Below are 21,692 nucleotides of genomic sequence, written 5' to 3'. Positions count from 1 at the left end.
AAGGTTGGGGGGAAATGGTGTGTTTGGTGGTTTTTGGGGGGTTGTTCCTGGTCTTTGATCCTCTGATGACCCCAGAAGGCCTCAAGGTTGGACATAGTAATGGCTTGAAGCCCCTCGAGCCCTTCAAGATGAGCATCTGGGGGTCTTTGAGGAGGTTTTGGGGCACTGGGAGATGTTCCGAGGTCTTTGGAGGTCAAAGTTTGGGGGGAAAAGGGTGGGTTTGGTCATTTTGAGGGGTTCTTCCTGGTCTTTGACCCTCTGATGGCCCCCGAAAGCCCCAAGGTTGGACGTAGCAATGGCTTGAAGACCCTCAATCTGCACAGGTTGAGGGTGTGGGGGGCTTTGAGGAGGTTTTGGGGCGCTGGGGGATGTTCCGAGGTCTTTGGAGGTCAAAGTTTGGGGGGAAAAGGGTGGGTTTGGTCATTTTGAGGGGTTCTTCCTGGTCTTTGACCCTCTGATGGCCCTCAAAAGCTCCAAGGTTGGACGTAGCAATGGCTTGAAGCCCCTCAATCTGCTCAGGTTGAGGATGTGGGGGTCTTTGAGGAGGTTTTGGGGCCCCGGGGGATGTTCTGAGGTCTTTGGAGGTCAAAGTTGAGGGGGAAAAGGGTGGGTTTGGTTTTTGGGGGGTTCTTCCTGGTCTTTGAGCCTCTGATGGCCCCCGAAAACCCCCAGGTTGGACGTAGCAATGGCTTGAAGCCCCTGAAGCCCCTCAAGATGAGGATCTGGGGTACTTTGACGGGGTTTTGGTGTGTTGCAGATGTTCTGAGGTCTTTGGACATCAAAGTTTGGGGGAAAAGGGTGGGTTTGGTCATTTTGAGGGGTTCTTCCTGGTCTTTGACCCTCTGATGGCCCCTGAAAGCCCCAAGGTTGGACGTAGCAATGGCTTGAAGACCCTCAATCTGCACAGGTTGAGGGTGTGGGGGGCTTTGAGGAGGTTTTGGGGCACTGGGGGATGTTCCGAGGTCTTTGGAGGTCGAAGTTTGGGGGGAAAAGGGTGGGTTTGGTCATTTTGAGGGGTTCTTCCTGGTCTTTGACCCTCTGATGGCCCTCAAAAGCTCCAAGGTTGGACGTAGCAATGGCTTGAAGCCCCTCAACCTGCTCAGGTTGAGGATCTGGGGGTCTTTGAGGAGACTTTGGGGCCCCAGGTGATGTTCTGAGGTCTTTGGAAGTCAAAGTTTGGGGGAAAAGGGTGGGTTTGGTCATTTTGAGGGGTTCTTCCTGGTCTTTGACCCTCTGATGGCCCCCGAAAGCTCCAAGGTTGGACGCAGCAATGGCTTGATGACCCTCAAGCCCCTCAAGATGAGGATCTGGGTGTCTTTGAGGAGGTTTTGGGGCGCTGGGGGATGTTCCGGGGTCTTTGGAGGTCAAAGGTTGGGGGGAAAAGGGTGGGTTTGGTCATTTTGGGGGGTTCTTCCTGGTCTTTGACCCTCTGATGGCCCTCAAAAGCTCCAAGGTTGGACGTAGCAATGGCTTGAAGCCCCTCAATCTGCTCAGGTTGAGGATCTGGGGGTCTTTGAGGAGATTTTGGGGCCCCGGGGGATGTTCTGAGGTCTCTGGACGTCAAAGTTGAGGGGGAGAAGGGTGGGTTTGGTCTTTTGGGGGGTTCTTCCTGGTCTTTGAGCCTCTGATGGCCCCCGAAAACCCCAAGGTTGGACGTAGCAATGGCTTGAAGCCCCTGAAGCCCCTCAAGATGAGGATCTGGGGGACTTTGATGGGGTTTTGGTGTGTTGGAGATGTTCTGAGGTCTTTGGACGTCAAAGTTTGGGGGAAAAGGGTGGGTTTGGTCGTTTTGAGGGGTTCTTCCTGGTCTTTGACCCTCTGATGGCCCCCGAAAGCCCCAAGGTTGGACGTAGCAATGGCTTGAAGACTCTCAATCTGCTCAGGTTGAGGATCTGGGGGTCTTTGAGGAGGTTTTGGGGCCCCGGGGGATGTTCCGAGGTCTTGGGAGGTCAAAGTTTGGGGGAAAAGGGTGGGTTTGGTCGTTTTGAGGGGTTCTTCCTGGTCTTTGACCCTCTGATGACCCCAGAAGGCCCCAAGGTTGGACGTAGCAATGGCTTGAAGCCCCTCAATCTGCTCAGGTTGAGGATCCGGGGGGCTTTGAGGAGGTTTTGGGGCCCCGGGGGATGTTCCGAGGTCTTTGGAGGTCAAAGTTGAGGGGGAAAAGGGTGGGTTTGGTCTTTTGGGGGGTTCTTCCTGGTCTTTGACCCTCTGATGGCCCCCGAAAACCCCAAGGTTGGACGTAGCAATGGCTTGAAGCCCCTGAAGCCCCTCAAGATGAGGATCTGGGGGACTTTGATGGGGTTTTGGTGTGTTGGAGATGTTCTGAGGTCTTTGGACGTCAAAGTTTGGGGGAAAAGGGTGGGTTTGGTCGTTTTGAGGGGTTCTTCCTGGTCTTTGACCCTCTGATGACCCCAGAAGGCCCCAAGGTTGGACGTAGCAATGGCTTGAAGACCCACAATCTGCTCAGGTTGAGGATCCGGGGGGCTTTGAGGGGGTTTTGGGGCACTGGGGGATGTTCCGAGGTCTTGGGAGGTCAAAGTTTGGGGGGAAAAGGGTGGGTTTGGTCATTTTGAGGGGTTCTTCCTGGTCTTTGACCCTCTGATGGCCCTCAAAAGCTCCAAGGTTGGATGTACCAAAGGTTTGAAGACTCTCAGTCTGCTCAGGTTGAGGATCTGGGGGTCTTTGAGGAGGTTTTGGGGCGCTGGGGGATATTCCGAGGTCTTGGGAGGTCAAATTTGGGGGGAAAAGGGTGGGTTTGGTCATTTTGGGGGGTTCTTCCTGGTCTTTGACCCTCTGATGGCCCCCAAAAGCCCCAAGGTTGGACGCAGCAATGGCTTGAAGCCCCTCAATCTGCTCAGCTTGAGGATCTGGGGGGCTTTGAGGGGGTGTTGGTGCCCCGGGGGATGTTCCGGGGTCTTTGGAGGTGAAGGTTGGGGGGGGCAAAGTCGGGGGGGGGTGGGGGAGGGGGGGTGGGTTGGTCTTTTTTTGGGGAAGTTCTTCCTGATTTTCAGCCCTTGGGAGCTCTCTGGGGGCACTGGGAGATACTGGGCGGGAAGGGGGACACTGGGCGATGTCGGGGGCGCTTCGAGCTCTCGGGGCGGGGGGGGTCACCGGGACTCCCCCCCCCCCCCCCCCCCGACATTTCCCCCTTTTTTTTTTTTTTCTCTTTTTTTCCCCCTTTTCTTCCCCCCCCCTCCCTCCTTTCCCCCCCCACCCCCCCCCCCAGATCAAGCTGGCGGCGCCGAAGGCGGGGGATCCCCAGCTGGGTCCGGATGGTTGCTCCCCTCTTTCTTTAGCCGGGGGGGTCCTTCCTCTCCCTCCCCCGGCCCAACCGGGTACCGAACCTGCCCCCCCCGCCCTCCCCCAGCAGCTGGAGAGCAGCCAGACGCGGGAACGCATCAAGCAGAAGATCCGGGAGGTGGAAGAGAAGCAGCCGGAGATGAAGTCGGGTTTCATGGCTTCCTTCTTGGATTTCCTCAAATCCGGCAAACGCCAAAACCTCCCCCCGGCCAACGCCAGCCCTTCCAAGACCCCCCGCGGCGGGGGCGGGGGGGTCGCCGCCGCCGCCGCCGCTCCCCCCCCGCCCCAACAGCCCCAACCTTTCGCCGTGGGGCCCCCCCAGCTGCTGGCCGGGGGGGGGTTGGAAGGGGCGGAAGGCGAAGGGCTGGTGATGGCCTGTCCCAGCCCCTGCAAGCGCCTGGACGAGGAGCTGAAGCGCAACCTGGAGACGTTGCCCTCCTTCTCCTCCGACGAGGAAGACTCCGTCAGCAAGAACCAGGACCTCCAGAAGAGCATCTCCTCCGCCATCTCCGCCCTCTACGACCCCGCCGACCGCAAGGACCCCGACCCCCCCGGTGGGTGACGGCCGCCCGCGCGGGGGTGTGGGGGTCGCGTTACCCCCCAACCCGACCTCCTCCACCCACCCACCCTGCCCCGAACCGGGGTGTGTAGGGAGACGCTGGGGCCCAGAGAGACCTTCTGGAACCATCATGGGAGCCATAGGACCGTCCTGGGACCCATAGGGAGACATTGGGAGACACTGGGACCCATAGGGACTTCCTGGGGGACCTCCTGGGGCCCATAGAGACCTTCTGGAACCATCATGGGAGCCATAGGACTGTCCTGGGACCCATAGGGAGACATTGGGAGACACTGGGACCCATAGAGATCTTCTGGGGGACCTCCTGGGGCCCATAGAGACCTTCTGGAACTGTCACGGGAGCCTTAGAGGCCTCCTGGGACCCATAGGGACCTTCTGGAACCATCATGGGAGCCCTAGAGGCCTCCTGGGACCCATAGGGACCTCCTGGGGGACCTCCTGGGGCCCATAGAGACCTTCTAGAACCATCATGGGAGCCATAGGACTGTCCTGGGACCCATAGGGAGACATTGGGAGACACTGGGACCCATAGAGATCTTCTGGGGGACCTCCTGGGGCCCATAGAGACCTTCTGGAACTGTCACGGGAGCCTTAGAGGCCTCCTGGGACCCATAGGGACCTTCTGGAACCATCATGGGAGCCCTAGAGGCCTCCTGGGACCCATAGGGACTTCCTGGGGCACCTCCTGGGGCCCACAGAGACCTTCTAGAACCATCATGGGAGCCATAGGACCGTCCTGGGACCCATAGGGAGACATTGGGAGACACTGGGACCCATAGAGATCTTCTGGGGGACCTCCTGGGGCCCATAGAGACCTTCTGGAACCATCATGGGAGCCTTAGAGACCTCCTGGGACCCATAGAGACTTCCTGGGGGACCTCCTGGGACCCATAGAGACTTCCTGGGGGACGTCCTGGGGCCCATAGAGACCTTCTGGAACCATCATGGGAACCATAGAGAGCTCCTGGGATCCATAGGGACTTCCTGGGGGACCTCCTGGGACCCATAGAGACCTTCTGGAACCATCATGGGAACCATAGAGACTGTCCTGGGACCCGTAGGGAGACGTTGGGAGACAGTGGGACCCGTAGAGACCTTCCTGGGACCCATAAGGACCTCCTGGGACCCATAGGGAGACATTGGGAGACACTGGGACCCATAGAGATCTTCTGGGGGACCTCCTGGGACCCATAGAGACCTTCTGGAACCATCATGGGAGCCCTAGAGGCCTCCTGGGACCCATAGGGACTTCCTGGGGGACTTCCTGGGGCCCATAGAGACCTTCTGGAACCATCACGGGAGCCATAGGACCGTCCTGGGACCCACAGGGAGACATTGGGAGACACTGGGACCCATAGAGATCTTCTGGGGGACCTCCTGGGGCCCATAGAGACCTTCTGGAACCGTCACGGGAGCCTTAGAGACCTCCTGGGACCCATAGGGACCTCCTGGGGGACCTCCTGGGACCCATAGAGACCTTCTGGAACCATCATGGGAGCCTTAGAGACCTCCTGGGATCCATAGGGACTTCCTGGGGGACCTCCTGGGACCCATAGAGACCTTCTGGAACCATCATGGGAACCATAGAGACTGTCCTGGGACCCGTAGGCAGACATTGGGAGACACTGGGACCCATAGAGATCTTCTGGGGGACCTCCTGGGGCCCATAGAGACCTGGAACCGTCACGGGAGCCTTAGAGACCTCCTGGGACCCATAGAGACTTCCTGGGGGACCTCCTGGGACCCATAGAGACCTTCTGGAACCATCATGGGAACCATAGAGAGCTCCTGGGATCCATAGGGACTTCCTGGGGGACCTCCTGGGACCCATAGAGACCTTCTGGAACCATCATGGGAACCATAGAGACTGTCCTGGGACCCGTAGGGAGACGTTGGGAGACAGTGGGACCCGTAGAGACCTTCCTGGGACCCATAAGGACCTCCTGGGACCCATAGGGAGACATTGGGAGACACTGGGACCCATAGAGATCTTCTGGGGGACCTCCTGGGACCCATAGAGACCTTCTGGAACCATCATGGGAGCCTTAGAGACCTCCTGGGACCCATAGAGACTTCCTGGGGGACCTCCTGGGACCCATAGAGACTTCCTGGGGGACTTCCTGGGGTCCATAGAGACCTTCTGGAACCATCATGGGAACCATAGAGACCGTCCTGGGACCCATAGGGACCTCCTGGGACCTGTAGGGAGACGTTGGGAGACAGTGGGACCCATAGAGACCTTCCTGGGACCCATAAGGACCTCCTGGGACCCATAGGGAGACATTGGGAGACAGTGGGACCCACAGAGACCTTCTGGGGGACCTCCTGGGGCCCATAGAGACCTTCTGGAACCATCATGGGAGCCATAGAGACCTCCTGGGACCCACAGGGACCCCCCTGGGACCCATAGAAGCCCCCCCGAGCCCCTCCTGGGACCCATAGAGACCCCCTGGGACCCATAGAAGCCCCCCCAAGCCCCTCCTGGGACCCATAGAGCCCCCCTGGGACCCATAGAACCCCCCCGAGCCCCTCCTGGGACCCACAGAGCCCCCCTGGGACCCATAGAACCCCTGCTGGGACCCACAGGGACCCCCCTGGGCCCCATAGAACCCCTCCTGGGACCCATAGAGACCCCCTGAGACCCATAGAACCCTCCTCGAGCCCCTCCTGGGGCCCATAGAACCCCCCACCGAGCCCCTCCTGGGACCTACAGAGCCCCCCTGGGCCCCATAGAACCCCTCCTGGGACCCACAGAGCCCCCCTGGGACCTACAGAGCCCCCCTGGGACCCATAGAACCCCTCCTGAGCCCCACGGAGCCCCCCTGGGCCCCACAGAGCGCCCCCCCCTGAGCCCCTCCTGGGACCTACAGAGTCCCCCTGGGCCCCATAGAACCCCTCCTGGGACCCACAGAGCCCCCCTGGGACCTACAGAGCCCCCCTGGGACCCATAGAACCCCTCCTGAGCCCCACGGAGCCCCCCTGGGCCCCACAGAGCGCCCCCCCCGAGCCCCTCCTGGGACCTACAGAGCCCCCCTGGGCCCCATAGAACCCCTCCTGGGACCCACAGAGCCCCCCTGGGACCCATAGAACCCCCCTGAGCCCCTCCTGGGCCCCACAAAGCCCCCCTGGGCCCCATAGAACCCCTCCTGGGACCCACAGAGCCCCCCTGGGTCCCATAGAAACCCACCCCGAGCCCCTCCTGGGCCCCACGGAGCCCCCCTGGGCCCCACAGAACCCCCCCCCCGAGCCCCTCCTGAGCCCCACGGAGCCCCCCTGGGCCCCACAGAACCCCCCCCCCGAGCCCCTCCTGAGCCCCACGGAGCCCCCCTGGGACCCATAGAACACCCCTGAGCCCCTCCTGGGCCCCACAAAGCCCCCCTGGGCCCCATAGAACCCCTCCTGGGACCCACAGAGCCCCCCTGGGTCCCATAGAAACCCACCCCGAGCCCCTCCTGGGCCCCACGGAGCCCCCCTGGGCCCCACAGAACCCCCCCCCCGAGCCCCTCCTGGGCCCCACGGAGCCCCCCTGGGCCCCATAGAACCCCCCCCCGAGCCCCTCCTGGGCCCCACGGAGCCCCCCTGGGCCCCACAGAACCCCCCCCCGAGCCCCTCCTGGGACCTACAGAGCCCCCCTGGGCCCCATAGAACCCCCCCACAGAACCCCTCCTGGGCCCCATGGAGCCCCCCTGGGCCCCACAGACCGCCCTCCCCATACACACCCCATTGCCCCCCAAGCCCTGACCCCCCCCTTTTTTTTTTTTTTTTTTTCTGTCCCCCCCCCCCCCCCGTCCCCCCCCGCAGACGTCCCCCCGCCGGAGGAGAAGCCCCCCAGCCCCGTCCCCTCGGAGCCTTCCCAGCCCGACCCCCCCCCTGCAGCTGCCGCCGCCGCCGCCGGTGGCCCCGGTGGCCCCGCCGTCCCCCCCCTCCGCTGGCCAAGGCGGCGGCCGCCCCCCCCCCGCCCCCCCCACCCCCCCACCCCCACCCCGAGGCGACGCCGGCCCCCCCCTCCCCCGAGCGCGAGGAGCCCGAGGACTCGCGGCCGCTGCACCTGGCCAAGAAGCAGGAGACGGCGGCCGTCTGCGGGGACACCGACGAGGACGAGGCCGAGAGCGGGGGCGAGGGCATCTTCCGCGAGAGGGACGAGTTCGTCGTGCGGGTGGAGGACATCCAGGCCCTCAAGGTGGGCGCTGGGAGGCGCTGGGAGGCACTGGGAGAGGGTCTGGGGGCGCTGGGAGGCACTGGGAGGCACTGGGAGAGGCACTGGGAGTGACTGGGAGGCACTGGGAGAGGGTCTGGGGGCGCTGGGATGCACTGGGAGGCACTGGGAGAGGGTCTGGGGGTGCTGGGAGGCACTGGGAGGCACTGGGAGAGGGTCTGGGGGCGCTGGGAGGCACTGGGAGTCACTGGGAGTGACTGGGAGAGGCACTGGGAGTGACTGGGAGGCACTGGGAGAGGGTCTGGGGGTGCTGGGAGGCGCTGGGAGGCACTGGGAGAGGCACTGGTAGTCACTGGGAGGCACTGGGAGAGGGTCTGGGGGTGCTGGGAGGCGCTGGGAGGCACTGGGAGGCACTGGGAGAGGCACTGGGAGTGACTGGGAGGCACTGGGAGAGGGTCTGGGGGTGCTGGGAGGCACTGGGAGGCACTGGGAGAGGGTCTGGGAGGCACTGGGAGAGGCACTGGGGGCGCTGGGAGGCACTGGGAGAGGGTCTGGGGGCGCTGGGAGGCACTGGGAGGCACTGGGAGTGACTGGGAGAGGCACTGGGAGTGACTGGGAGGCACTGGGAGAGGGTCTGGGGGCGCTGGGAGGCACTGGGAGTGACTGGGAGAGGCACTGGGAGTGACTGGGAGGCACTGGGAGAGGGTCTGGGGGCGCTGGGAGGCACTGGGAGGCACTGGGAGTGACTGGGAGAGGCACTGGGAGTGACTGGGAGGCACTGGGAGAGGGTCTGGGGGTGCTGGGAGACACTGGGAGACACACTAGGAGGCACTGGGAGGCACTGGGAGAGTGTCTGGGAGGCACTGGGGGGCACTGGGAGAGGGTCTGGGGGTGCTGGGAGGCACTGGGAGATGCACTGGGAGGCACTGGGAGGCACTGGGAGAGGGTCTGGGGACGCTGGAAGGCGCTGGAAGGCACTGGGAGGCACTGGGAGAGGGTCTGGGGGCGCTGGGAGGCACTGGGAGACGCACTAGGAGGCACTGGGAGGCACTGGGAGAGGGTCTGGGAGGCACTGGGAGAGGGTCTGGGGGTGCTGGGAGGCACTGGGAGAGGCACTGGGAGGCACTGGGAGTGACTGGGAGGCACTGGGAGGCACTGGGAGAGGGTCTGGGGGCGCTGGGAGGCACTTGGAGGCACTGGGAGGCACTGGGAGAGGGTCTGGGGGAGCTGGGAGGAACTGGAAGGCACTGGGAGAGACACTGGGAGGCACTGGGAGTGACTGGGAGGCACTGGGAGAGAGTCTGGGGGCGCTGGGAGGCACTGGGAGGCACTGGGAGGCACTGGGAGTGACTGGGAGAGGCACTGGGAGTGACTGGGAGGCACTGGGAGAGGGTCTGGGGGTGCTGGGAGGCACTGGGAGACGCACTAGGAGGCACTGGGAGGCACTGGGAGAGGCACTAGGAGGCACTGGGAGTCACTGGGAGGCACTGGGAGAGGGTCTGGGGGCGCTGGAAGGCGCTGGGAGACGCACTAGGAGGCACTGGGAGGCACTGGGAGACGCACTAGGAGGCACTGGGAGAGAGTCTGGGGACGCTGGAAGGCGCTGGGAGGCACTGGGAGGCACTGGGAGAGGGTCTGGGGGTGCTGGGAGGCACTGGGAGAGGCACTGGGAGGCGCTGGGAGGCACTGGGAGTGACTGGGAGGCACTGGGAGAGGGTCTGGGGGTGCTGGGAGGAACTGGAAGGCACTGGGAGAGACACTAGGAGGCACTGGGAGTGACTGGGAGGCACTGGGAGAGGGTCTGGGGGCGCTGGGAGGCACTGGGAGTGACTGGGAGAGGCACTGGGAGTGACTGGGAGGCACTGGGAGAGGGTCTGGGGGCGCTGGGAGGCACTGGGAGGCACTGGGAGTGACTGGGAGAGGCACTGGGAGTGACTGGGAGGCACTGGGAGAGGGTCTGGGGGCGCTGGGAGGCGCTGGGAGGCACTGGGAGAGGGTCTGGGGGCGCTGGGAGGCACTGGGAGGCACTGGGAGTGACTGGGAGAGGCACTGGGAGTGACTGGGAGGCACTGGGAGAGGGTCTGGGGGTGCTGGGAGGCGCTGGGAGGCACTGGGAGAGGCACTGGGAGTGACTGGGAGGCACTGGGAGAGGGTCTGGGGGCGCTGGGAGACACTGGGAGACACACTAGGAGGCACTGGGAGGCACTGGGAGAGTGTCTGGGAGGCACTGGGGGGCACTGGGAGAGGGTCTGGGGGTGCTGGGAGGCACTGGGAGATGCACTGGGAGGCACTGGGAGGCACTGGGAGAGGGTCTGGGGACGCTGGAAGGCGCTGGAAGGCACTGGGAGGCACTGGGAGGCACTGGGAGAGGGTCTGGGGGCGCTGGGAGGCACTGGGAGACGCACTAGGAGGCACTGGGAGGCACTGGGAGGCACTGGGAGAGGGTCTGGGAGGCACTGGGAGAGGGTCTGGGGGTGCTGGGAGGCACTGGGAGAGGCACTGGGAGGCACTGGGAGTGACTGGGAGGCACTGGGAGAGGGTCTGGGGGCGCTGGGAGGCACTGGGAGGCACTGGGAGAGGGTCTGGGGGTGCTGGGAGGCACTGTGAGACGCACTAGGAGGCACTGGGAGGCACTGGGAGGCACTGGGAGAGGGTCTCGGGACGCTGGAAGGTGCTGGGAGGCACTGGGAGGCACTGGGAGGCACTGGGAGAGGCACTGGGAGACGCACTAGGAGGCACGGGGAGGCACTGGGAGAGGCACTGGGAGGCGCTGGGAGAGGGTCTGGGGGTGCTGGGAGTGACTGGGAGAGGCACTGGGAGCCACTGGGATGCCCTGGGAGTCACTGGGAGGGCCATTAGGAGGCACTGGGAGCACTGGATGCACTGGAGGAGACACTGGGAGTCACTTGGAGTGACTGGGAGGCACTGGGAGGGGCACTGGGGTACACTGGAAGTCAATGGGAGGCACTGGGAGTGACTGGGAGAGGCCCTGGGAGTGACTGAGAGTTACTGGGAGGCACTGGGAGAGGCACTGGGAGGCACTGGGAGGCACTGGGAGTGACTGGGAAAGGCATTAGGAGGCACTGGGAGCACTGGGATGCACTGGAGGAGGCACTGGGAGTTACTGGGATGCACTGGGAGTCACTGGAGTCACTGGGAGTTGCAGCCCCCCCCGGTGCCCCCCCCCCCCGATCTCGCCGCCCAACTTCAGCGTCGCCGCTGTTGGGGGGGGGGGGGGGTAACTTGGCCTCAAACTCTGTGAGCTGGGGGGGGGGGGCGGGGACAAAGTGGTGGTGGGGGGGGGGGGGGGGGCAGACCCCCCCCTCCCCCCCCCCCAACTCCGTGACCCCCCCACCCCCCCCCAGCTGGCGCTGCAGACGGGCCGGGAGCCCCCCCCCATCTGGCGGGTGCAGAAGGCGCTGCTGCAGAAGTTCACCCCCCGAGATCAAGGACGGGCAAGCGCCAGTTCTGCGCCACCAGCAACGTGAGTGGCCCCCCCCCGCCCCCCCCCCCACCCCCAAAAAAATAATATACGGGACACCCCCCCACCCCCCCCCCACCAAAAAATAGGGGGAACCCACCCGAAAAATATGGGAACCCACCTCAAAAAATAGGGGACCCCAAGCGCAAAGGTGGGAGCCCCCCGCTAAAATCTGGGACCCCCCCCGAAAATGTGGGACCCCCCCCCCCAAAATATGGGAACCCCCCCCCGAAAAATATGGGACGCCCCCAAAAAATGTGGGACCTCCCCCAAAAAATATGGGACCCCACCCCAAAAAAATGGGACCCCAAGTACAAAGGTGGGAGCCCCCCCCAAAGCCTGGGGCCCCCCCCAAAATGTGGGACCCCCCCCCCCCCAAAATATGGGAACCCACCCAAATGTGGGACCCCCCCAAAAAATGTGGGACCTCCGCCAAAAAATATGGGACCCCACCCCAAAAAAATGGGACCCCAAGCACAAAGGTGGGAGCCCCCCGCTAAAATCTGGGACCCCCCCCCAAAATGTGGGACACCCCCCCCCCAAAATATGGGAACCCACCCAAATGTGGGACCCCCCCCAAAAAATGTGGGAACCCCCCCAAAAAATATGGGACCCCACCCCAAAAAAATGGGACCCCAAGTACAAAGGTGGGAGCCCCCCGCTAAAATCTGGGATCCCCCCCAAAATGTGGGACCCCCCCTCCAAATATGGGACCCCCCCCCCGAAAAATATGGGACCCCCCCCAAAAAATGTGCGAACCCCCCCAAAAAATATGGGACCCCACCCCAAAAAAATGGGACCCCAAGCACAAAGGTGGGAGCCCCCCCCCAAAGCCTGGGACCCCCCCAGAATGTGGGACCCCCCCCCCCCAAAATATGAGACCCCACCCAAAAAGGTGGGACCCCCCCCAAAAAATATGGCAACCCTCCCCAAAAATATGGGACCCCAAGTACAAAGGTGGGAGCCCCCCCAAAGCCTGCGACCCCCCCAAAATGTGGGACCCCCCCCAAAATGTGGGACCCCCCCAAAATGTGGGGACCCCCCCTAAAATATGGGACCCCCCCCAAAATGTGGGACACCCCCCCCAAAAAATATGGGAACCCACCCAAATATGGGGGGGGGGGGTACGTGGGTCCCTGGGGGGTATGGGGGTCCCGGGGGGGGGTGTGGGGGGCGGTTATGTGGGTCCCTAGGGGGGGTATGGGGGTCCCGGGGGGGGGTAATGGGGTTCCCTGGGGGCGGGGGGGGGTGTTGGGGGGGGTACAGGGGTCCCTGGGGGGGGGGTTGGGGGGGGTTATGTGGGTCCCTGGGGGGGGTATTGGGGGTCCCTGGGGGGGGGCCTGTGTGTGGGGGAGGGGTACGTGGGTCCCTGAGGGGGTGTGGTGGGGGGGGGGGGGCAGTAATTGGGTTCCCTGGGGGGGGGGCGTTGGGGGGGTATGGGTTGGGGGTGGGTTATGGGGGTCCCTGGGGGGGGTATGGGGGGGTACGTGGGTCCCCGGGGGTGTACGTGGGTCCCTGAAGGAGGAAGGGGGGGGGGGGGGGGGGGCGGTCCTGGCCTGACACACACCCCCCCCCCCCCGCCGTGCCCCCCCCCCGTGCCCCCCCCCCCCCCAGTACCTGGGGTACTTTGGGGACGCCAAGAACCGGTACCAGCGGCTCTACGTCAAGTTCCTGGAGAACGTCAACAAGAAGGACTACGTGAGGGTCTGCTCCCGCAAGCCCTGGCACCGGCCCCTCGCCGCCGTCAGGTGGGACGGGACAGCGGGGACACTGGGGACAGCGGGGACATGGGGACACTGGGGACATCGGGGACAATGGGGACATCAGGGACATTGGGGACATCGGGGACATCGGGGACAAAGGGGACACAGGGGACGTGGGGCTACGTGAGGGTCTGCTCCCCCAAACCTGTGCATTGGGGACATGGGGGACATCGGGGACATTGGGGACATGGGGGACACTTGGGGACACTGGGGACATCAGGGACATTGGGGACATTGGGGACATCGGGGACATGGGGGACGTCAAGGACAATGGGGGACAACGGGGACATCAGGGGCAATGGGGACATTGGGGCTGTCAGGGACATTGGGGACATTGGGGACATGGGGGACACCTGGGGACAGCGGGGACATGGGGGACACTGGGGACATCGGGGACAATGGGGACATCAGGGACATTGGGGACATCGGGGACATCAGGGACAAAGGGGACACAGGGGACGTGGGGCTACGTGAGGGTCTGCTCCCGCAAGCCCTGGCACCGGCCCCTCGCCGCCGTCAGGTGGGACGGGACAGCGGGGACACTGGGGACACTGGGGACATCGGGGACAATGGGGACATCGGGGACAATGGGGACACAGGGGGACGTGGGGCTACGTGAGGGTCTGCTCCCCCAAACCTGTGCATTGGGGACATGGGGGACATCGGGGACATTGGGGACATGGGGGACACTTGGGGACACTGGGGACATCAGGGACATCAGGGACATTGGGGACATTGGGGACATCGGGGACATGGGGGACGTCAGGGACAATGGGGGACAACGGGGACATCAGGGGCAATGGGGACATTGGGGCTGTCAGGGACATTGGGGACATTGGGGACATGGGGGACACCTGGGGACAGCGGGGACATGGGGGACACTGGGGACATCGGGGACAATGGGGACATCAGGGACATTGGGGACATCGGGGACAAAGGGGACAAAGGGGACACAGGGGACGTGGGGCTACGTGAGGGTCTGCTCCCCCAAACCCGTGCATCGGGGACATGGGGGACATCGGGGACGCTGGGGACATGGGGGACACCTGGGGACATGGGGGACATTGGGGACATCAGGGACACTGGGGACATCAGGGACAATGGGGACACGGGGGGACGTGGGGCTACGTGAGGGTCTGCTCCCCCAAACCCGTGCATCGGGGACATGGGGGACATCAGGGACATCTGGGACAATGGGGACATGGGGGACATCAGGGACAATGGGGACACTGGGACATGGGGACGTCAGGGACAATGGGGGACAATGGGGACATCAGGGGCAATGGGGACATTGGGGCTGTCAGGGACATTGGGGATATGGGGGACACTGGGGACCTGTGGGACACCTGGGGACAGCAGGGACATTGGGGACAATGGGGACATTGGGGACACTGGGGACATCGGGGACACTGGGGACACAGGGGGACGTGGGCTACGTGAGGGTCTGCTCCCACAAACCTGTGCATTGGGGACAGGGGGGACCTGGGGGGACACCTGGGGACATCGGGGACAATGGGGACATGGGGGACATTCGGGGCAATGGGGACATCGGGGACAATGGGGATATCGGGGACATCAGGGACATTGGGGACATCGGGGACACTGGTGACATGGGGGACATCAGGGACAGTGGGGACAATGGGGACAGCGGGACAACGGGGACATCAGGGGCAATGGGGACATTGGGGCTGTCAGGGACATTGGGGACATGGGGGACACCTGGGGACAGCGGGGACATGGGGGACACTGGGGACATTGGGGACAATGGGGACATTAGGGACATTGGGGACATCGGGGACATCAGGGACAATGGGGACACAGGGACGTGGGGCTACGTGAGGGTCTGCTCCCGCAAGCCCTGGCACCGGCCCCTCGCCGCCGTCAGGTGGGACGGGGACAGCGGGGACACTGGGGACAGTGGGGACATCGGGGACACTGGGGACCTGGGGGACACTGGGGACAGCGGGGACATCGGGGACAATGGGGACACAGGGGACGTGGGGCTACGTGAGGGTCTGCTCTGCTCCCCCAAACCCGTGCATCGGGGACATGGGGGACATCGGGGACACTGGGGACATGGGGGACACCTGGGGACATCGGGGACATTGGGGACATCAGGGACACTGGGGACATCAGGGACAATGGGGACACAGGGGGACGTGGGGCTACGTGAGGGTCTGCTCCCCCAAACCTGTGCATTGGGGACATGGGGGACATCGGGGACATTGGGGACATCAGGGACACTGGGGACATCAGGGACATTGGGGACATCGGGGACACTGGGGACATTGGGGACGTCAGGGACAATGGGGGACAACGGGGACATCAGGGGCAATGGGGACATTGGGGCTGTCAGGGACATTGGGGACATGGGGGACACCTGGGGACAGCGGGGACATGGGGGACACTGGGGACATCGGGGACACTGGGGACAGCAGGGACAGTGGGGACAGCGGGGACATTGGGGACAGCGGGGACAGTAGGGACATCAGGGACAATGGGGACACTGGGGACATGGGGGACATTGGGGACACTGGGGACATCAGGGACAATAGGGACACTGGGGACATTGGGGACACTGGGGACATCAGGGACAATGGGGACACAGGGGGACGTGGGGCTACGTGAGGGTCTGCTCCCCCAAACCCGTGCATTGGGGACATCGGGGACAATGGGGACATGGGGGACATCGGGGACATTGGGGAAATGGGGGACGTCAAGGACAATGGGGGACAATGGGGACGTCGGGGGCAATGGGGACATCGGGGCTGTCAGGGACATTGGGGACATGGGGGACACCTGGGGACATTGGGGACAATGGGGACAATGGGGACATGGGGGACACTGGGGACAATGGGGCCATCGGGGACATTGGGGACACTGGGGACAATGGGGACAATGGGGCCATCGGGGACTTTGGGGACCTGTGGGGCCATTGGGGACATCAAGGGTTTGGGGGGGTCCCCAAGGGCCTTGGGGACATTTGGGGGGGGGTGGGGGGCGTCCCCCATTGTCCCCATGTCCTTGGGGGGGGGGGGGGGGGGGATCCCTGCCATCCCCATAACCTCAAGGGGCGGGGGGGGGGTCCCCACCCCCCCTTGACACCCCCCCCCCCCTTTTCCCCCCCCTCCAGGAGGCAGAGCCAACCCAAAACCAGCGGCCCCAAAGCCCCCCCGCCCCCCCCCAAACCCGACCCCCCCCCCGAAAAACCCCCCAAAAGCGACAAACCCCCCGACAGACCCCCCCCGCCCCGACAAACCCCCCCGCCCCGACAAACCCCCCTCGCCCCGAAAAAAACCCCAAAACCGACAAAAACGAAAGTCCCCTTCCCCCGCCGCTCGCCGGCCCCCCCCCCGCGCCCCCCCCGGCCCCCCCAAACCCAAACCCAAACCCCCCAAAGTCAAAGCCGAGCCCCCCCCCCAAAAAAAGGAAAAAATGGCTCAAAGAAGCCGCCACTTCGTCCGAGTCCGAGTCCAGCCCCGACCCCCAGAGCGAGGAGGGTGAGTCCGGGGGGGGGGACGACCCCCATAGTTTTTGGGGGGGGGGGGTGAGAATTTTGGGAGGGTCCGGGGGGGGGGTTTTGGAGGGGTTTGGGGGGGGCTGAGGGGGGGAATTGTGGGGGGTTCTGGGGCATTTGGGGGGTAAAGGGGGTCTTCTGGGGGGGGCCCTGGGGCATTTGGGGGGGGTCCCTGAGGGGGTTTGGGGGGGTCGAGGGGGAGAATTGGGGGGTTCTGAGGGTGGGGGGGGGCTGTGGATTGGGGGGGGGGCCCTGGGGCATTTGGGGGTGAGCAAAGGGGTATTTGGGGGGGCCCTGGGGCATTTGGGGGGGGCAATGAGCGGGTTTGGGGGGGGCTGAGAAGGGGAATTTGGGGATTCCGGGGGGGGGGGGGCTGGGGAATTTGGGGGGCAAAGGGGGTATTTGTGGGGGCCCTGGGGCATTTGGGGGGGGGCATTGGGGGGGTTTGGGGGGACTCTGGAGTTTTTGGGAGGGTCCCTGGGGGGGTTTTGGGGGGGCTGAGGGGGGGAATTGGGAGATTCTGAGGGGGGGGGGGTGCTGGGGCATTTGGGGGGCAAAGGGGGTCTTTTGGGGGGGGCCCTGGGGCATTTGGGGGGGGTCCCTGAGGGGGTTTGGGGGGGTCGAGGTGGGGGATTTGGGGGGTTCTGAGGGTGTGGGGGGGCTGTGGATTGGGGGGGGGGCCCTGGGGCATTTGGGGGGGGGCAGTGGGGGTGTTTGGGGGGGTCGAGGGTGGGGATTTGGGGGGGTCTGGAGGGGCTGTGGATTGGGGGGGGGCCTGGGGCATTTGGGGGGGGCAATGGGGGGGGGTTGTGGGGGCTGAGGGGGGCCCCTGGGGGCTTTTCGGGGGGAATATGGGGGTTTTGGGGGCCCCGTGGATCCCTCCTGGGGGCGGGGCTTAGCGGCAAAGGGGCGGGGCTTGGGTCAAAGGGGCGGGGTTGGGGACGAAGTGGGCGGGGCCACCCATGGGGCGAGGCTCATTACAAAGACCCGCGCGTCCTTGAAGGAGGCGTGGCCTCTGCGAGAAGGGGCGGGGCCTCTTTGTGGGCGGGGCTTCCCCTGTGGGCGGGGCTGTCCTTTAAAGGGACCCTACTCCTTATTTGGGGCGGAACTGGCGTCCTATTGGCTGACGCTCTCTTAGAAGGGGCGGGGCTCCGGTATAAGGGGCGTGGCCCCCCATTATGGGCGTGGCTTTCAGTGGGCGGAGCTGCCATTTAAAGGGATCCTGCTCCTCCTTAAGGGCGGATCTGGCATCCAATTGGCTGCTGCTGCCTAGAGAAGGGGCGTGGCTCCTGCATGAGGGGGCGTGGCTTCCCCTTGTGGGCGGGGGCTGCCATTTAAAGGGGACCTCGCTCCTTATTAAGGGCAGATCTGGCGTCCTATTGGCTGATGTTCCCTAAAGAAGGGGCGGGGCTTTCCCTTGTGGGCGTGGCCAACGGGGTGGGTGGGAGTTCCACGGTGGGCGGGGCTTCCCTTTAAAGGGACCTCACTCTCTAGTAAGGCGGTAGCTGGCATCCCATTGGCTGACGCTCCCTGGAGAAGGGGCGGGGCTTCGCCTCGTGGGCGGGGCTTCCATTGGAAGGCACCTCGCTCCTTATGAGGGGCGGGAACCGGCGTCCTATTGGCTGATGCTCCCTTTGAGGGGGCCGGGCTCTTTTATAAAGGGGAGGGGGCGTGGCTTCCGCTGCTGGGCACGCCCTCCGTGGTGGGCGTGGCTTCTCGTGGTGGGCGTGGCTTTCCGGCGCCCGTGTCTCCCGCGTAAAGGGGCCAAAACCCCTTTTGGAACGAGTCCCTTTGGGGCAGGGGGAGCTTTTGTGGGCGGAAAGTTGGGGGGGGGGGGGGGGGGGCGTGGCTTGCCGGGGGGGGTGGGGGGGGGGGGGGTGTGTTGGGGCGTGGCTTGTTCTTAAAGGGGGTCCCGCCCTGGCGGCAGAGCGGGCGCCGGCGGGGCGGGCGCTGAACACGCGGGCCATGAAGGAGATGTACCGCAGCTACGTGGAGATGCTGGTCAGCACCGCCCTGGACCCCGACATGATCCAGGCCCTGGAGGACACCAACGGTCAGACCCTCCCCCCACCTCCTTGGGACACCCCCACCCCCACCCCCCAACCCTAACGCAGCCCCTCACCCCCCCCCCCGCCCGCCCCCCCCCGCAGATGAGCTCTACCTGCCCCCCATGCGCAAGATCGACGGGATCCTCAACGACCACAAGAAGAAGGTCCTCAAGCGGGTGACGCTCAATCCCTCCTTGCAGGTGGGGCCGGGGGGGGGGAGGGGGCGGCGCCGTGGGGGCTGGGCGGGGGGGGAGGGGGGAGGTCGCTATGGGGCTGGGAGGGCTATTGAGGGGGATGCTGTGGGGCTGGGAGGGATGCTATGGGGCTGGGAGAGCTATTGCGGGGCTAGGGGGTCTTGCTGGGGGGGTGTTATGGGGCCGGAGGGGCTATTGGGGGGATGCTGTGGGGCTGGGGGGGATGCTATGGGGCTGGGCGAGCTATTGCGGGGCTAGGAGAGCTTGCTGGGGGGGTGCTGTGGGGCTGGAGGGGCTATTGGGGGGCATGCTGTGGGGCTGGGAGGGATGCTATGGGGCTAGGAGAGCTATTGTGGGGCTAGGGGGTCTTGCTGGGGGGCTGCTATGGGGCTGGGAGGGCTATTGTGGGGCTAGGGGGTCTTGCTGGGGGGCTGCTATGGGGCTGCAGGAGCTATTGGGGGTGATGCTATGGGGCTGGGAGGGATGCTATGGGGCTAGGAGAGCTATTGCAGGGCTAGGAGGGCTTGTTGGGGGGGTGCTATGGGGCTGGAGGGGCTATTGGGGGGGATGCTGTGGGGCTGGGGGGGATGCTATGGGGCTGGGAGGGCTATTGTGGGGCTAGGAGGGCTTGCTGGGGGGGTGCTATGGGGCTGGAGGGGCTATTGGGGGGGATGCTATGGGGCTGGGAGGGATGCTATGGGGCTGGGAGGGCTATTGTGGGGCTAGGGGGTCTTGCTGGGGGGGTGCTATGGGGCTGGAGGGGCTATTGGGGGGGATGCTATGGGGCTGGGAGGGGTCGCTATGGGGCTGGGAGTGCTATTGGGGGGGGATGGTATGGGGCCAGGGGGGGATGTTTTGGGGCTGGGAGAGTGTCCCCAAGGTGTCCCCGACGGTGACAGGGCCCCCAATGTCCCCGTGCCGGGGTGTCCCCGGGGTGTCCCCATGTCCCCAAGGGTGTCGGGGCCCCCCCGGTGTCCCCATACCCGCGGTGCCAGGGTGTCCCCCAGGGTGTCCCCATGTCCCCAAGGGTGACGGGGCCCCCCCGGTGTCCCCATACCCCTGTTGACAGGGTGTCCCCAGGGTGTCCCCAAGGGTGTCGGGGCCCCCCCGGTGTCCCCGAGCCCCCGCTGACGGGGTGTCCCCAGGGTGTCCCCATGTCCCCAAGGGTGTCGCGGCCCCCCCGGTGTCCCCATACCCGCGGGTGCCGGGGTGTCCCCAGGGTGTCCCCATGTCCCCAAGGGTGTCGGGGCCCCCCCGGTGTCCCCATACCCGCGGTGCCGGGGTGTCCCCAGGGTGTCCCCATGTCCCCAAGGGGTGTCGGGGCCCCCCCCGGTGTCCCCGAGCCCCCGGTGACGGGGTGTCCCCCCCCCCAGGAGGCCCTGCACACCTTCCCCCAGCTCCACGCCGAGCCGGGGGAGTCGCTGGTGAAGCTGCGCCCGGGGGGGGGAACCCTACAACCGCAAAACCCTCAGCAAGGTCAAGAGGAGCGTGGGCAAACCCCAGGTACGGGACTGGGGGGGGGGGGGGGGGTCGGGGTGGGGGGGGGGGTGTCTTAGGGGTCCCAGGGGTTTGTTTTGGGGGGGTTCTGGGGGGGTCTTGGGGGGTCCCCGCAACCGCAAGACCCTCAGTGAGGTCAAGGGGAGCCTGGGCAAGGCCCAATTTTGGGGGGCTGGGGGGGTCTGGGGGGGTCGTGGGGGGGTTCTGAAGGGCCTCGGGGGGTCCTGGGGGGGTTCTGGGGGTCTCGGGGGGGGGGGTTCTGGGGGGGTCTTGGGGGGTCCTGGGGGTCCCCGCAACCTCAAGACCCTCAGCGAGGTCAAGGGGAGCCTGGGCAAGGCCCAATTTTGGGGGGCTGGGGGGGCCGGGGGGGGTCCTGGGGGGGTTTGGGGGCGTTCTGAGGTGCCTGGGGGGTCCTGAGGGGTTCGAGGGGGGGTTTTGGGGGGGTTCTGGGGGGGGTCTTGGGGGGTCCTGGGGGGTCACCGCAATCGTAAGACCCTCAGCGAGGTCAAGGGGAGCCTGGGCAAGGCCCAATTTTGGGGGGGCTGGGGGGGGTCTGGGGGGGGTCGTGGGGGGGTTCTGAAGGGCCTCGGAGAGTCCTGGGGGGGTCCTGGGGGGTTCGAGGGGGGGGTTTTGGGGGGGTTCTGGGGGGGTCTTGGGGGGTCCTGGGGGTCACCGCAACCGCAAAACCCTCAGCAAGGTCAAGGGGAGCCTGGGCAAGGCCCAATTTTGGGGGGCTGGGGGGGCCGGGGGGGGTCCTGAGGGGGTTTGGGGGGGTTCTGAGGGGCCTGGGGGGGTCCTGGGGGGCTCGGGGGGGGTTTTGGGGGGGTTCTGGGGGGGTCTTGGGGGGTCCTGGGGGGTCCCCGCAACCGCAAGACCCTCAGCGAGGTCAAGGGGAGCCTGGGCAAGGCCCAATTTTGGGGGGCTGGGGGGGCCGGGGGGGGTCCTGGGGGGGTTTGGGGGGGTTCTGAGGTGCCTGGGGGGGTCCTGGGGGGTTCGAGGGGGGGTTTTGGGGGGGTTCTGGGGCGGGTCTTGGGGGGTCCTGGGGGGTCACCACAACCTCAAGACCCTCAGCGAGGTCAAGGGGAGCCTGGGCAAGGCCCAATTTTGGGGGGCTGGGGGGGCCGGGGGGGGTCGTGGGGGGGTTCTGAGGGGCCTG

The 21,692-nt window shown here is 65.4% G+C and overlaps 1 protein-coding gene across 1 annotated transcript in view; it reads left to right on the top strand.

Annotated features, from left to right (window-relative positions):
• Positions 1 to 20,542, top strand: part of LOC128903665 (proline-rich protein 12-like) — a gene marked incomplete at its 3' end in the record, with an annotated part of 40,346 nt that extends 19,804 nt beyond the window's left edge. Inside the window, 13 exon segments of the mRNA XM_054187673.1 lie at positions 3,227 to 3,854; positions 7,682 to 7,794; positions 7,869 to 8,060; positions 11,402 to 11,473; positions 11,476 to 11,520; positions 13,132 to 13,265; positions 16,414 to 16,499; positions 16,657 to 16,691; positions 16,693 to 16,780; positions 18,725 to 18,850; positions 18,948 to 19,045; positions 20,413 to 20,478; positions 20,480 to 20,542. Of these exon segments, the coding sequence (XP_054043648.1) occupies positions 3,227 to 3,854; positions 7,682 to 7,794; positions 7,869 to 8,060; positions 11,402 to 11,473; positions 11,476 to 11,520; positions 13,132 to 13,265; positions 16,414 to 16,499; positions 16,657 to 16,691; positions 16,693 to 16,780; positions 18,725 to 18,850; positions 18,948 to 19,045; positions 20,413 to 20,478; positions 20,480 to 20,542 (1,746 nt within the window).
• Positions 20,543 to 21,692: the final 1,150 nt, after the last annotated feature.

The sequence above is a fragment of the Rissa tridactyla genome, unplaced genomic scaffold (assembly GCF_028500815.1).
Source record: "Rissa tridactyla isolate bRisTri1 unplaced genomic scaffold, bRisTri1.patW.cur.20221130 scaffold_584, whole genome shotgun sequence".
Classification (NCBI taxonomy): domain Eukaryota; kingdom Metazoa; phylum Chordata; class Aves; order Charadriiformes; family Laridae; genus Rissa; species Rissa tridactyla.
This window is presented reverse-complemented; position numbering and strand designations above follow the sequence as displayed.